Below are 16,493 nucleotides of genomic sequence, written 5' to 3'. Positions count from 1 at the left end.
ATTGAGCGTCAGGTTGCTTCTATCTTGAAAATTTCAAAAACTGCGGTTCATAAGAACAAGTTCAAGCAGCAAACACATGGGACACAACAGCTACAGACTGGCAGAGGTCGAAAACGACTCTACCGACTGTAATGATCGCCAATTCATTCGAATATCACTTAACAACCATAAGATGACATCAAGTGACCTACAAAAAAATGGCATGCAGCAGCTGGGGTCAATTGCACAGCTAGGACGGTTCAAAACAGGCTTCTGGAGGCAGGGCTGAAGTCATCCAAAGCTAGAAAAAGCCCTTCATCAATGAGAAGCAAAGAAGAGCCAGACTGAAGATTGCGAAAGACCATAAGTATTGGGCCTGGAGTAAGGTCATCTTCTCTGATGAGTGCAATTTTCAGCTTTGTCCAACACCTGGTAATGTAATGGTTAGATGGAGACCTGGAGAGACCTACAAGCCAGAGTGTGAAATTTGGTGCAGAATCGGTGATGATCTGGGGATGTCTTTTATCTTTGTGAAGGACACATGAATCAAGCCACTTACAAAAGTGAGCTGGAAGAAAACTTACTTCCTTCTGCTCTGACAATGTTCCTCAACTCTGATAATTGTTTTCTTTCAACAGGACAATGCTCCATGTCACACAGCCAGGTCAATCAGTGTGGATGAGGGACCACCAGATCAAGACCATATCATGGCCAGCCCAATCTCCAGACCTGAACCCCACTGAAAACCTCTGGAATTTGATCAAGAGGAAGATGGATGGTCACAAGCCATCAAACAAAGCCGAGCTCCTGGAATTTCTGTGCCAGGAGTGGCATAATGTTACCCAACAGCAATGTGAGAGAAAGTGGTGGAAAGCATGCCAAGACACATGAAAGCTGTGATTAAAAATCAGGGTTATTCCACCAAATATTGATTTCTCAACTCATCCCAAGTTGAAATATTTGCACTGTGTTGTTTATAAATGAATATGAGCTTGTTTTCTTTGCATTATTTGTGGTCTGAAACTGTTTTGTTATTTTGACCATTAGTCATTTTCATTATAAAAAACAAAAAAAAAAACATGCTCAATACAATATTTTTATCTGGAATTTGGAAGAAATGTTGCCAGTAGTTTATAGAATAAAACAAAACTGCTCAGCCTGGTCAAACACATACCCATCAATTATAAAACTAGAGAAACTGATAATTTTGTAGTTGTCTCTTTTTTTTGCAGAGCTGTGTATGTATGTATGTATATATATATATATATATATACACACACACACACACACACACACACACACACACACACACACACACACACACACACACACACACACGGTACAAGACTGCTACAGATCCAAATTTCATGATTGTATTTCTTTTATAAAAAGGGGAGTGGCTGTAGAACTGTACAGATAATAAACTATGAACACAGAGCCATAACTAATACTCAGAGTGAATGTTGTGACCAGTGTTTAGGAGTGACCTTTTTGTGTTCACTATTATTACCACTCTCTCTCTCTCTCTCTCTCTCGTGCGCGTGTGTGATCAGCTTCACTACACTTCCGAATCTGCGTCACTGAACTTCCCATAATGCAATGCAACGCTGTCATGGCCGCTCTCTGCTGACACTTGTGACACGTGGGCAGAAATAAACATTAAACCGCACGCGCACGACGGAAGCCCTGCAGGAGTTTACGGTCTCGTTAGATCGCGCGCATGAGCCTCAAACAGCCGCTCGCTGTATTAACCAAACACGGCGGGGTCGCGAGAACGATGGAGGATCTGGAGCTGCTCGTGCTGAGAGGGACTCTGTCAGAGCGCGAGATGTCTGCGTGCGACGTCTTCCACACCGCAGGCGAGTATCTGGGCTGCTAAAGATGGAGGCGCGCGGCTGGTGTGCCTGTCATTGGGATGCGTGAGCGTAGTGTAGTTACTCCACCTCTGCTGCCATATTCGCTGTAATGGCAGCACGCGGCGTTTATATGAATGTTTCCACTGTAAATTCTGCCGCTAGCTCGTTAGCTGGCACGCGAGCACACCGTCCGTCTGGACTCGGCCAGCCGCACGTGCAAATAACGTACTGCACGTGCGCCGGTGTTGCTTGCGATGCACGGCTGTAGCTCCGTTTCCTGCCGCTGTGTGTAGTGATGTAGTCACGGGGCGTGTGGCGGCGCGGGACGGTCCCGGTTCGGCCGGGGCAGCAGCGATGTTTGCGCGGGGGAAACGTTCGGCGAAGCGCGCGCAGACGGGTGACCGAAAGGAGCTGATCTCGTGCTTGTTTTTGGGTTCCGGTAAGTGCAGTTTGGCGGGCGCTGGCGGCTAGTGAAGGCTCGGTCATACCACATCCGTGCTCGTGAATGTGCGCGCGTTACCTGTTAGGGTGTTTGGGTTTGACTCGTGAGTCTTGTTCGTCTTCGGACTCTCAACTCCGTTTACTGTTTAAAGCGCCGGACCGGAGAACGGGCTGCTGTTCTGCACTCCTACGAGGAGGAGCCCTCGCGCAGACTGGCAAAGCACAGACGCGATTGGTGGCGCGTGGCCTCGTTCACCCGTTGTTTTAGTTTCTCATCAGAAGTGAGACTCGACGCAGGTGCACTGAACTTCTGCTCACGCACAACACCAGACACGTGCGTCTGTCCCAGCGTCTCTGACTGCGTGCGCTGAACTGCGCCAGTTCGGCAGTGCTGCGTTTAAATGGTCGTTCCAACGTGACACGCGGGCTGTTCACGTCACTCGTATTTGTATTTTTAGTCTACGGTGGGTTTCGCGACTCTCCTTCACGCGCCTTTCTTTCATTCCGCGTTGTCAGCACGCTCCCGTCGCTCGTGCCGTTTGCTCGGTCACGCACCACGCTCGCGCCTCTCGGGGCGAGACTGGGTCAGAGCCCGCTGCAGGACACCCGGTCTTTCGTCAGACGAGTCGTGTTACAACTCTACACTCATATCGCCTTATTAAACAAACAAACAAACAAACACACAACAACAACGACGACCGAGCGCTCAGGCACATTTGCAGTTTGTTTTTATACCGTGACAGGGTGGTTTGCGTGACTCGACGCACGTGCTGATGTGAAAGTACACACACGGTAACGCACTGCTGCTCAGTAAAGCGCGTGGCACTGTTTGCGCTCAGTGGGAAAGACGGAGATTGATGCGTTTGAACGGGGGACACTGTTCTGGGTGAAATGTGAATAACAGATATTGGACTGCTGTTCTTTTTAAATATGCTGGAGCCTGTATAAAACACTTTACTGCCTGCGTGTATAGATGGAGGTCCTTTGCTTCGGTTGCTCTTTGAGGGTGATTTCGAGGCCGTGCTCCTCAGTTCCCCGGTGCTGAGGCTGCTGGATGGTGATGGGGAAGCGTCTGAGAGCATCGAGGCGTACCTGGAGCAGCGCGTCCTCACCTACCTGGCCGACGCCCCCGAAGACCAGGCATGTGACAGGTGACCCCCACGTCCGCCACAAACACACCATGTTTCAGCTGCGCGCGTGTGTGTGTGTGTGTGTGTGTGTGTGTGTGTGTGTGTGTGTGTGTGTGTGTGTGTGTGTGAAGGCTGTTACGTTGGCAGCGTCGTACTTCAGCAGATCAGCTGGGATGGAGAGTACCGGGGTCGCGGGGGTAACAAGGAGTAGTTATTTGTCCCTGTAGGTCCTTTACGCTGTGTTTATTCTTAAGAGGCTTTTTGGAAGAATCCCCCTTACAGACTCTTGTCGGCTGTCCAGACAGATGAGGACACAGAGGCTGAATGTTGCCTGGATGTTCTCCAGGATGCTGCTGTGTGAGACCCACTGAGACTCCAACCCAGGCAGTGGTGTGGGCCTGTGGGTGCTAAAGCATTGTCTGATCTGCGTCTGATTTGCGAGGGTTCACGTCTGATGTGCGTCTGTTAATTTCAGTTGTGTTGTTCATGGGGCCTCATGAAAGATGGTGTGTGTGAAGCTTGTCTGTCGGAGGCAGTGTTCTGGTGTTTGCGTATAAGCAGTGTGTGTGTGAATGCAGTTTTAAAGTAATTGAAGGATAATAGAGATATCTGATCTCATTTGCAGTCCAGCACTGAGTGTTGTATAAGTGGGGTCGTTTCTCTGGAGACCATCTGTGTTCTTCTAGAAGGTTCTATCTTATTCTGTTAGCCACAATGCTAATCAATAGGAAAAAGCAGATTGTGTGTGTTCCTATAACTGCTAAGGATCTATTCAACATGATGACTACACATGGCTGCAGGACAGTCAGGTTAGTGTTTCAGTGTTCAGTTTTGGGTTTGGTGTTTCATCTGTGTTGTTGCTTTGCCTCAGATGAGTGGTGTTTAGCTCAGAACGTGCAGTTCTACAGTGTTGTTCAGAGGTGTTTTGTTTGCTGGTGTTTAGAGGTCATCAATCAAATATTTGCTTGGGATTGAATCATTTGGCACAATTATGTGTAAAAAAAAAAAAGGGTGTGACCAAAAGTTGTCAGTGTGTTTTAATTTGTAAGCACCAGATTAATTAGTAAAAGCTCCGGGATTAGGAAAACGTGGAAAAAAAAAACAACAAAAAACCTCATTTACAGTGATTAACGGCCAAATCCCCAAATCTCTGTGTATTTTCATGTTCCGCTACAGCTGCGCTGTTTAATATTCAGCTAAAGATGGGCATTATTTGCTGAACTGTTTTAAAATTTCTTAAGAATTAGTGAAGATCAATTATGTCTGGGTGTTCACACGTGTGTAATGGGTTTATTGTTGGTGTTTGCAGCTCAGAGCCCAGGGTTGGTTTTACCCGGTCTACCACCACAGAGGTCTCGCCTCGTCTCAGTTCCATGAATTATTAATTTTTGATAAACCCAGATTATCATTACCCCCCCTCTTGTGAGTAAAGCAGTACCAGAATGTACTGTCTGTCTCTCTCTTTCTCCCTCTCTCTCTCTCTCTCTCTCTCTCGGTCATCCCTCTTTTTCTCTCTGTCTCTTTATGCATGTGGTGCTAAACTGGGTGTTTAGACCTCCTATAGCTGGTATCTTTTCTCAGAGATCAGTATTATGGATTATAGTGTGTTTGTGTAAATGTTAATATTACCCCCCCTACACACACACACACACACACAAACACACATGATGGTGAAACCATGGGGGTTTGGGGGAAGAGCTGTTCCCAGATCAGCACAGAGCGCTGTCTTCCACTCATGCCACAGTGAGTTGTGGTCAGATGTCAGTCGGTTTGATTGGCATGTGGACCCACCTGTTCTGGCTCCAGAGGGTAGGAGTTCAGCATGGTGTGCCCCTTCCCTGCGCTGACCTGGCCTCTACACTGGGATCATGACCTCAGGGAGGTGTGTGTGAGCCCAGGGATCTCCTGGAGCTCCGACGGAACAGGTCTTCACTGCTTCAGCTCCCTCCTGCTCCCTCCTGTTTTTCTGCTCCTTTGGTGTGACCATTTCTGCGTGGCTGTGCTGGTGCTCCTCACACCAGCCACAATCATGCCCTTTCTCCTTTGTTTTGCTTTGTATCTTTGTTGTTTGAATACCTGAACATTGGAGAAATATGGGCACATTGTTTGTGTGTGTGTGTGTGTGTGTGTGTGTGTGGCTTGAGACTGACATCCAGAGGGTGTTCACCTCTACTGTGGAGCTTGTGCTCATGCAAGCCAGGCAGGTCTGAGCCAGATTGATTGTACACTAATGTGCTGTCGGGCATAAATACTGTTTTCTAAGCTTCATATTGTATGTTTCCTGAATAATTTATGCATTATAGCTTTGATTTATTAAAATGTGTGAAACTGGGCACTAATTTGTCATGCTACCTATAATCTCAATGCTTCTCTTCTTTTTCTCTTGTTCTCTCCATCCATCTCTTTTCCCATTTCTTTTGCTCTCCCCTCCCCCTCTCTCTCTCTAGGGAGACTGCTGTCTTGTCCTTGGCCGTGTCCTGTCTCAGTCTCTTTGTTCAGTCTAACTGGACAGGGCCTGCGTTCGTCCTGCGTGTGTCTGACCTCCTGCCTGCAGGACTCCTGCGCCATTACTCAGAGGTGCTGTACCAGGCTGGCGACCCTAGCTCCACCCACACACCGCGCCTCCTCCACCAACACTGCCCTAGCGTCACCATTAACGTGCTACGCCTTAGCCTTAGGAGACTGTCTCTGTATTTACACGTTGTGTGTGCGTTGATCTGGTCTGAGGGCCTTGCACACGTTTAACGGCAGTAGAACAGCTCAATTGTAAATGAGGAAAAAAAAATCCAATTTAGTGGCTGTTAACTTTATTTGAAGTAAGAACTGTTTTGCTGATGCAATAGATGTTCTGAGCTGTGAACCTCTGCCATGCACCTGAAGTGAGGCCTTCACCAGACACACCTCTCACAGGTGCAGGGGGGGGGCTCAAGTCCTCCCAGGATCTGCTGCCATGGGGGGGGGGGGTGGTTTACACCAGCTGAAGATGTCTGGGTTTGGAGCATGAGAGTGGGGCTGGGGGTCACAGCATCAAGTCCTTCAGCTTCTGGTCCTTTCTGCTTTTTAGCATATAGTGTTTCTGAGAGAATGTCTCACTCAGCTAAATCCACTGTTGTCAGACTGAGTGTGTGTGCATGCATGAGAGGGAGAGACCTCAGTGTGTGTGTGTGTGTGTGTGTGTGTGTGTGTGTGTGTGTGTGTGTGTGTGTGTGTGTGTGTGCGCGCGCGAGTCCCTGTAGTCCTTTGCTCTGGATAACGAGGCCGTATAGAGGAGTGGAGAGAGGGGCCTCATGTTAATGAAGACTCACAGGAAATATAACCTTCCCTAATGCCCCAGGATACCCCATCTTACCTTTACAGCACACACACTCTCACTGTGTCTGAGTGTGAGAGAGAGAGCCAGTCTTAGGCGGGTGTCCCTTTTCCACAGGCCGGGGCGCTGACCTCAGCGCTGCTGTCCAGTCTTCTGCTGGATGGGGACAGTGTGTACGGGCTGGTGTCCAACCCCCTTCTCCTGCTGCTGGCGCGAGTGCTTCTCGTCAGCTGTGCCGCAAAGCTGGAACACCTGCAGGTGAGTGAGCGTTTGGGCTAGCGTGTGTGGCCTGTAGCCGTGGACTACACACAAACCCAAAATGGATTATTTTGTTGTGTTTTTCATAAACTGCTACATGATGGAATGCTCATGTTATGATCATGTTATTAGCTGTGTGTGTAATGTGACCACAAGTGTGTGTGTGTGTGTGTGTGTTCCTTTGCACTTCTACATTTGTTGTGTAATTCCCAAGTGTTGCATTGTGGCTGTAAATCAGGCCGTGTGTGTACTGCTGAGAAAGAGGGTTGTGTGAGAAGGAAAGTGTTCCTTTGTTCTTACTGCATCTGATTCATGTCCCAGGCCCCGCCCCTCTGGCCCAGACGGCTTCTCCTAGTGGAGGAGGCGCTGATCACAGGGGCGGGGCTTAGGGGCACCAGGGCTGTTACGGGATGATATTCACCGTATGACCACCTAGTCTAAAAATATCATAGTGTCTCCTGTGTGAGCGTGCACACAGAAAGGGGTGTGGTTTCATAAGTATTGGAGTATTAATTGGTGATTTAAAACATGTAAGCTGATTCCTTCTGAAAACCCTTTAACATGTCCTGGTTTATCGTTTATATAATTAAAAACGTTTAGTTTGCATGGATTTAAAAAGAGTAGAGCCAGTTCACCACTTGGGAAATCTCTTCTTTTCCTGCATGGAAAAAGTTTGGGTGGTAGCAGAAGGCAGGATTCTTAACTCGGAGCTGTTACGGGATGAGAAACGCTGGCGTATGGAACAGAAAAGCGGACTAGAAGGCAAAATGGACAGAAACCGTGACCGAGTGTGAAAGTGTGACACCATAAGTGCCCTAGAGCACCCCCTATAGCTGATAATACTCAATGCTGCTGTTCATTAAAGTAATAGGTGCTAGTGTGAACCCTAAACTGTCATGTATTTCCGTCACGAGCAACATTTTCATGGGCCAGTCAAGGTGTCAATCACTGGAATATCTAAGAAGTCTGTAGGAGGTGATTTAGCCTTTGACAGAAGGGCACATGGGAACAGCCTGGCCAGGCCACTGCTGTCATTGTGCTGCCAGTCTGCACTTTGGGGCAGGGTTAGGGGTGGTGCGCGCACACACACACACACACGGGCATGTCTGATCTCCCATGTTCGTGGCATGGAAGTGATAGGAATGACTTTATTTGCGGATTGCTGCATTTGGAAGTGAAGCCCCTCCCCTTGCCTTGATCACTTTCTGCTAATAAATGTGGGGACCTGTATCTGCATGAAGAATTTAAGTGGTGCGGGTGTGTGTGGGTGTTCAATAGTGGAAATGTATGTTTTGGTGTTTACTGGCCATTTCTGTATGTATTTATATATTAAAAGGCGTTATTTGTGAAATGGGCAATGGAACACAAAGAAATCCACACGAGTGTTTTCTGTGCCAACATACCCTTTTATCGTGTGTGTGTGTGTGTGTGTGTGTGTGTGTGTGTGTGTGTGTGTGTAGCTGCTGCCCTGGTGGACTTTGAGATATGCAGCTTTGCATCAGCAGGTTCTGGCGGAAAGATCCCCACAACTCCTCAGCCTAGCAAAGAGCTGCATGGACAAAGGTAAACACGCGCGCACACACACACATATGCATTTTATATATAACATACATACACACACACAAACGAACTCATGCGCACACACAAAGGAACACACGCATATATACACACGCACACAAACGAACGAATACACACGCGTACAAACACATGCACACATTTGTGCGCATGAATACACACGCGCACACACACACACACACGCACGCATGTACACACACAGCACTGGACAAGTTCTCCAGTTTCTCCACATACAAATGTAGGGAGGATGGAACAACCCTGCCACAATATAACCCAGTACCAGGGCTACCAGTACCAGCACTACCAATACCAGGTCTCCCAGTACCCAGTAGCAAATCTACCAGTACGCAATACCAGGTCTACCTACACTATATTGCCAAAAGTATTCACTCACCCATCCAAATAATTGATTTCAGGTGTTCCAAACACTTCCATGGCCACAGGTGTATAAAACCAAGCACCCAGGCATGCAAATGGCTTCTACAAACATTTGGGAAAGAATGGGTCGCTCTCAGGAGCTCAGTGAATTCCAGCATGGCACTGTGACAGGTTGCCAGCTGTGCAATAACTCCAGTCATGACATTTCCTCACTACTAAATATTCCATTTACCAGTCAACTGTCTGGTATTATAACAAAGTGGAAGAGATTGGGAATGACAGCAACTCAGCCAGGAAGTGGTCAGCCACGTAAAATGACAGAGCAGGGTCAGCGGATTCTGAGGTGCATAGTGCGTAGAGGTTGCCAACTTTCTACAGAGTCAATCGCTACAAACCTCCAAACTTCATGTGGTCTTCAGATTAGCTCAGGAACAGTGGGTAGAGTTTCATAGGATGGGTTTCCATGGCTGAGCAACTGCATCTAAGCCTTACATCACCAAGCACAATGCAAAGCGTCAGATACAGAGGTGTACAGCATGCCGCCACTGGACTCTAGAGCAGTGGAGACATGTTCTCTGGAGTGACGGATCACGCTTCTCCGTCTGGCAATCCGATAGACGAGTTTGGGTTTGGGAGTTGCCAGAAGAGCGGTACTTGTTTGACTGCAGTGTGCCAAGTGTGAAGTTTGGTGGAGGGGGGATTATGGTGTGGGGTTGTCATTCAGGAATTTGGCCCGGCCCCTTAGTTCCAGTGAAAGGAAATGTTAATGCTTCAGCATACCAAGAGATTTTGGACAATTTCATGCTCCCAACTTTGTGGGAACAGTTTAGGGATGTCCCCTTCCTATTTCAACATGACTGCACTCCAGTGCACAAAGCAAGGTCCATAAAGACAAGGATGAGCGAGTTTGGTGTGGAAGAACTTGACTGGAATGCACAGAGTCCTGACTTCAACCTGATAGAACACCTTTGGGGTAAATTAGAGCAGAGACTGCGATCAACGCCTTCTCATCCAACATCAGTGTCTGACCTCAAAAATGAGCTTCTGGAAGAATGGTCAAAATTTCCCATAAACACACTCCTAAACCTTGTGGAAAGCCTTCCCAGAAGAGTTAAAGCTGTTATAGCTGCAAAAGGTGGGCCGACATCATATTAAACGCTATGGATTTAGATTGGGATGTCACTCAAGTTCATATGCATGCGAAGGCAGAAGAGCGAATACTTTTGGCAATATAGTGTATATCCAATACTAGGACTACCAATACCAAATATACCGGGACTACCAATACCAACACAGATCTTCCAGTACCAAGTCTACCAGTACCCAATTCCAGTACCTAATACCATGTCTGCCAACACCAGGTCTGCCACTACCCAGTACCAGGTCTCCCAGTACCAATACTCAGTACTAGGTCTACCAGTATCACGTCTGCCAGTACCCAAAACCAGGTCTACACTTCGTTTAGTTTGTCATCATGCTGTGTGCCGTGGCTGAGTGGTTTTGGTTGGAGTGAAACGTGTGTTCATGGTGCTTTGCTGATGAGGGTCTGGGCTTTGATCTTTGTAACTAATAAACTGTAAAACCTTTTTCAATTAGGTGTCTGATTCTCTGGAGTTCAGAATTTTAACTAACTGAATCTAAAGGTTGTTTGCTCTTGAGATGTCATTGGTCCATGTGTGCAGGTGTCGGTGTGTGTGAGGGAGCGAGAGAGCACTTCATGGAGTGTAGTGCGGAGATGACAAGGCTGTCAGGGCGCGTCACCCTCCTGCTCAGAGAGAAGTGATGTCATGGCTCATTTAGGGTGGTGGGCACTCTGTCATATTCTTGCAATTTATGTTGGAATGCAGAGTGTGTGAAAGAGATGGCGATAAAGCTAGTGGTTTGTGGCAACAGCTGTGTCCTCGATACATTTTGATGATGTCAGCTTTTTCGATTTTTATGTGCATGTTTGGGGTGCTCGCATGGCTGACAGATTGCAGAAGATTTGACATGACTGAAACTGGGGGATTTTTAAGACCCTGGTAGGTCTTAATTCCGGTATGTCCATGTGGATGTGCCTGTTCACAGCATCCTGTTAACTACACAGAGGAGTGTGTGAGTTTTTCTCTCTCTCGCTCTCTCTCTCCCTCCCTCCCTCTCTCTCTCGTGCTGCCTCTGTTCTTGAGTCCACTTCCTGTGGGTTTGTCCTGTCCTGCTTTAGGACAGGACATTTAGGTGAAAACTTGTACACAGTCTCTCAAATAGACAAAATCATGCTTTTGCTGAATAAATGATCAGTTGTTTACAATAACAGGCATAAATGTTGGTTATTAGGCTATCATTTTATTACTTATCTGGAGTGGGAAGGAGGTTTGGTTTTGTGGTTAAGTGTCTTCTGATGTTCTTGAACCTGTCCGGTGGGGTTTGGGAGTGGAGGCCTCTCGCAGGGACCGTGTCCCTGGGGCTGGTGGCTCTCGGCCTCCCGGCTAGTGGAGAGGGCCCGAGGTTGTGGACCAGCCGCTCGGCCTCGCCTCTCCAAAAGGACACGTCAAGCGCAGCTTTAACTCTTGTTTTGGCCTTTCCAGAGCTTTAACTGTCGGGAAGACTACGTGCTCTTAAAGCTGCTGTAAGCCATGTTAGCAAGTCTCGCAAATGTTCTGTCAAACCTACTCATCAAAGCAGTCCAGCCCTCTGTCCCAAAACCTCCATCCAGTCATCCTGTCGCAAGCTTTCCTTTAGTTAAGCTTTCTTATACACACAAAATAACCACCAGGTACAGAGCACTGGCCCCTTGTGAGGGCATGCCCTCACGTTGTTGATTTAAGAGGAACAGTGACTGATTTCTTTTGTCTTTGGAAAGTAGCTTTAAAAGTGACTGTTAGATTTTATTTATTTATTTATTTTTTACAGTGTTGGCGGACGTGCAGTGTTGGCTGGCATATACAACCTGAACCAGATGTTGGATGGTGGTTCTGTAATGAGAAAGTACAGACTGATGACTAAGCATGAGAGGGGGTTGTGTAACTACCCTCCTGAACACAGAGGTGACCCCAATGTGTTAATCATGTCACTACTGCAGAGAAAGTCTACCACCAAAAATATTAATATTAAAGCAATTGTGAGACAAGCTGATGAAGGACAGAACATGCACAGATGGGCAATGAAATATGTAACTGCTATACCTGCACTTCAGAAAGGTGCACTTCCAAAGTGTGTTTCTAATGCCAAACGACCTTGGAGATTGAGTTTGAGGAGGACGCATCTCTAAAGAAAGAGCTCTGCAAGTGTGTATCGTCTGCATTATACCACACAAAACTACACATTATATATTAACACCAGGGCAGGTCTGAAACACAGAAATAACAAAAGTGAGTTTATAGATGTAATTCCAGCACAGTCTTAATTCATGGTTGAGCATGTGCAAGAAATTCCCCTGAACCGATTGGATTACGGAGAGAGAGGGAGAGAGATCCGCTATAAGCCTTAATTAGGTCCTCACGCATCCTGGAGTGACTTTTTGTCTTGCCAAGGTATGCTGGGTTTTTAATGGTATTTGATGGTATTTTTGAGATTCACTCAGCAGGGTTTTGTCTGGATTGGTGGTTTGCATTATGCTGGATATAGAGTCTGGTTTACAGCTAAAACAAGGAAAACGACCACTACATGGTGATAACATGAGCGTAATGCAAAATGCTGAATTCAGCATTGAAACGTGTGTATATATAATATTTATCTATCTATTTATTTAATATATAAAAAATATTAATTTATTCATTCTTCAGATTAGTTTGTTCATCATGTTCTAGCCCCTCCCTTGCAAAGTAATTCTGGGCAGAGATTTGCTGATGAGACGTCTTCGTGTAATCAGTCCATACATCAGTGTCCTTTCACATGCCTGGGGACGCATCTCCCAAACACCAAGTCAGCGTTTCACAGGCCTTGTTTGTCTCTGTGAGGGGGGTGTGTGTGTCTTCATCTCGGTCGGGCGGGTTCTTGTCTGAGGGGGGTGTGCTCGTCTCGGTTGGGGTGGGGGGGTGGGTTCATATCTAGAGCACTACGTCCTTTCTTTGGAATCTTTTTGCCATGATTGAATTAAGATTATATTAGGATTAGATTGGCTGTCTTTTATTTCAAAGCCATCTTGAACCAGTTTGTGCATTTTTCCATACGTTTGTATGGAAAGGTTAAACTTAAACTTAATATGATGTGTGTGTGTGCGCATTTTTATGTGGCATTTTGTTGCATATAGTGCTCTGGTGGTTAGTTTTAAAGGCTACATTAAAAGGTTATAGTGCAGTTCTGCATAGCTTCCGTGGTGCTAACGTGATCTTACTGTGTTTATGATCCAGCGGTAACACTCTTCCTTCTCTTTGTCAACAGTGTGTGTGCGTGACCTGCTCACTGGCGGAACGCACCGGAAACTGGCTGTGCTCTTTCACCTGGAGTGTAGCTACACCTGCCTGACCTACTACGAGTACCGCAACGCTAAAGACCACCTACAAAAAGCACGCGATCTCTCAGGACTTGAAATCAACATGACGGGTGGGTACCCCAGAGACCCCCAATGGTCAGGTTAGATGTGGCTTTAAAGGTGGGCGGAGGAGGAGGCGGGGCATGCTGAGTGTAGAGGATGCCTGTTTGATCTGCTTGTGCTGGGTTCTCAGGTGCTCTGGGAAAGAGAACCCGTTTTCAGGAGAGTTGCATTGCTCAGCTCATCCTCAGCGTTAAAAGGAAGGAAGATTCACCTGCCCGGCTCGATGGTGACCTCTCACCTGCACCAACGCCCACAGAGCTCCTGCCAAAGGTATGAACAGGTGCATATGTGTCAGGAGTCTCTAATACTATGCACTACTCACCATGGCCACCAGGGGGTGACCTTTGCTCTTGGGTTTATTGCAGAAATGACATTGAAATGCAGTGAAGATCATGCTTTCTGGAAATACATTTTATGTAGACCCCCCAGTGTCTTGCGCTCTCTCTCTCTCTCTCTTTCTCTTTTGACACCCTGGGCCAGGGAATTGCACATTCTTGAGTGCTGTTCAGGTTTTTCTCTGTTCTGTGACGGATCTGTCCAGAGAGAGAAAGTGGATACTGAAAGTGAATACTGGATACTGTCTGTTCAGACAACAAATGGAGATCTTTTGGATGGGATTGGGACGGATGGACATAAAGTTTAGTCCCTGTTCTGATGGCCTGGGCGTGTGTGTGTGTGTGGGGGTGGGGTGGGGGGGGGGGGTGAACAGGCTCACTGGGACCAGCGTCAATCTCACCACACAAGCCTACTGCTAGATTGAGAAATGAGGATGATTTTATTTCTTCTGGTGCAGTGGTGAGTTCCTGTAGCTGGTTTTGTCCTGAAGGCTCCTGGTCCTCTGTGTTGAGTTCCGCTCATCTGCTGTGTTGAGGCGCGTATGCAGGCAGACTTCAGACACTCCAGTCATTCTGGCTCTCTGAACACACACACACACGTCACAGTGCTGAGCTTGCACATTCTGGCTTGCAGTGTGTGCAGAGCTGCACACACACACACAGACGTGCATGGACACGCTCAGACATGACTGAAGAGGTGCACCCGCACACACACACACTTCTGGATGGGTAGGCTCTTTTCTGTAGGCCTCTCTAACCCTTACTTCTGATGTAATGGGGATGTGTTTGGGAGTGGTTAGCTTGTTTCAGTTGTTTAATTCTTATTTTGTGTGTGTGTTTAGGACCACCAGCTGAACGATGACACATTGCTAAACCAGATGACCCTGGCGGAGCCGCAGGAGCACCAGCTGCCACAGCTGACTGCAGAGGAGCAGGCGCTCGTCTTGGCAGTGTGGTGAGTCCTGTAATTCACCCACGTTCCCACTCTGAAACGGACACTTTCCCCTGTTGATAACTTAAATGTGGATAACTTAAGTGTGTGTGTGTGTGTGCATGCAGGATGTGAGTGGGTGTGTGTGTGTGTGCTGCTTAGAAAGAGGGTAGTGGGAGAAGTTATTACTGTGTCTGATTCATGTCCCAGGCCCCGCCCCTCTGACCCAGACGGCTCCCCGCTAGTGGAGGAAGAGCTGATCACAGGGGCGGGGCTTACGGGCACCAGGGCTGTTACAGGGTTATATTCACTGTATGACCACCCAGTCTAAAAATATCATGCAAGTGTCTGTCTGTGTGTGGGTGTGGGTGAGCATGCACATGGACTCCAAGGCTCTGACCTGTTGTGTACTCGTATACTACTGTGAGTCCTGAACTGTAGTGTGTTAAGGGAGGTGTGTTAAGGGAGGTGGGCCTCACGTAATTGTGGTTTTATTGTGGAACTTGTTGACCAGACTGTTGTTCTGTGGAGTTTCTGCTTGTGCTGAGTCTTTGAGGTCTTTACTGATGGCTTCATCGCTAAGATGTCACGGCTAACTCAAGCTCTCCCCACACAGTTGAAGGAGAAATGGAGGTGATGGCATGAACTGTTGTATAAGCTGTGTGTAGCACTGAAGGCCAGTGCTGATGCGTTCTGTGTTAGATATCTGCTGAATCATGATGTAAAGAGATGTCTTGGTGTGTGATGGCATGAGGTCTGTAATACAGGGAATGAACTGGGACTGAAAATACAGGCAGAATGATGTAAATAATTCTTCCTCAGTGATTGGTGGAAGTGAACCCCATAATGTCTCCTCTGTGATTGGTGGAATGAACCCATAACTTCTCTGTGATTGGTGGAAATTGTCTCCTTCACACTAACCCTGATTGTTTTTGTTTTTCCCTCCCTCAGCACAGACTTCCAGAAGAATAATCCGCTCCACAAACTAAACGAAGAGGAGCTCCTGGCCTTCACAACCGTGAGTGTGTGTGTCTGGTTCCATTGTGCCTCATGGCGCCTCATGGCCCTGAACCTACCCTCACATCTGCATGTGAGCACAGGGGGCCGTAAACTGAAGGAACGCTGAGTCGTGCCTTGGCTGGGCATGTTGGCGTGTTGGCATGGTCAGATCCTCACCTTCCAGCTCCTTCCCTGACTAATGCGTGTGTGAACTGGCTGCCCCTGGAATATCTGTGTGTGCATGAACAAGTTCCTTCGTCTGTCCGTCTGACAAATAGTTGAATCAGAACGGGAGACGTCTCACAAACCCAGATGGGATGATTAATGAAAGAAAAATCCCTATTTTACGTCCAGTTGTTAACCACTGGCAGCGCAAGACAGTCACTGTTATGCATTTTTTTGTTTTATACACACTTTCACAGGGCATAACTGTATCTAATTTCAGTTTTAAAAATGATCAAGTCCAAAAACAAGAATAAAAACATTTCATCCTTGACATCCTCGTGCTGATCAGAGGTCAGAGTGAATTAGTATTTTAGCATGTTCAGTGATGAAGCATAAATGGTGATTTAAAAGTCTGTTATGTACAAAAAATAGAAAAATGCACATAAAGGCGATTTGACTCTGGAGTACGTTTGTAGGAATGTGCAAAACTACGTGACCATGTGTAAACGGAGGCCCACAGGTCAGTGTGAGGCTTCTAAACACAGGTGTGACTCAAGAGTTCCCATGTGCACTCAGAGTGGTCCTGCACACTAATGACACACAGCACAAACACTGGACACAGG

General features: G+C 47.2%; 1 protein-coding gene across 2 annotated transcripts in view; it reads left to right on the top strand.

The window, feature by feature from the left end:
• Positions 1–1,590: 1,590 nt before the first annotated feature.
• Positions 1,591–16,493, top strand: part of ttc27 (tetratricopeptide repeat domain 27) — a 55,655-nt gene continuing 40,752 nt past the window's right edge. The window contains exons 1-9 of one of the 2 annotated variants that reach the window (XM_035532763.1): positions 1,591–1,838; positions 3,250–3,427; positions 5,854–5,983; positions 6,834–6,974; positions 8,435–8,537; positions 13,287–13,448; positions 13,571–13,710; positions 14,618–14,730; positions 15,658–15,724. In XM_035532763.1, the coding sequence (XP_035388656.1) occupies positions 1,700–1,838; positions 3,250–3,427; positions 5,854–5,983; positions 6,834–6,974; positions 8,435–8,537; positions 13,287–13,448; positions 13,571–13,710; positions 14,618–14,730; positions 15,658–15,724 (1,173 nt within the window). In that variant the 5' untranslated portion in view covers positions 1,591–1,699. Of the gene's footprint in view, positions 1,839–2,162; positions 2,275–3,249; positions 3,428–5,853; positions 5,984–6,833; positions 6,975–8,434; positions 8,538–13,286; positions 13,449–13,570; positions 13,711–14,617; positions 14,731–15,657; positions 15,725–16,493 lie in introns of those variants that run through there. The other variant, XM_035532764.1, reaches the window with a different exon arrangement.

This window comes from Electrophorus electricus, chromosome 13 (assembly GCF_013358815.1).
Source record: "Electrophorus electricus isolate fEleEle1 chromosome 13, fEleEle1.pri, whole genome shotgun sequence".
Classification (NCBI taxonomy): domain Eukaryota; kingdom Metazoa; phylum Chordata; class Actinopteri; order Gymnotiformes; family Gymnotidae; genus Electrophorus; species Electrophorus electricus.
The sequence above is the reverse complement of the archived record's forward strand: the minus strand, read 5'-3'. Positions and strand labels throughout refer to the sequence as shown.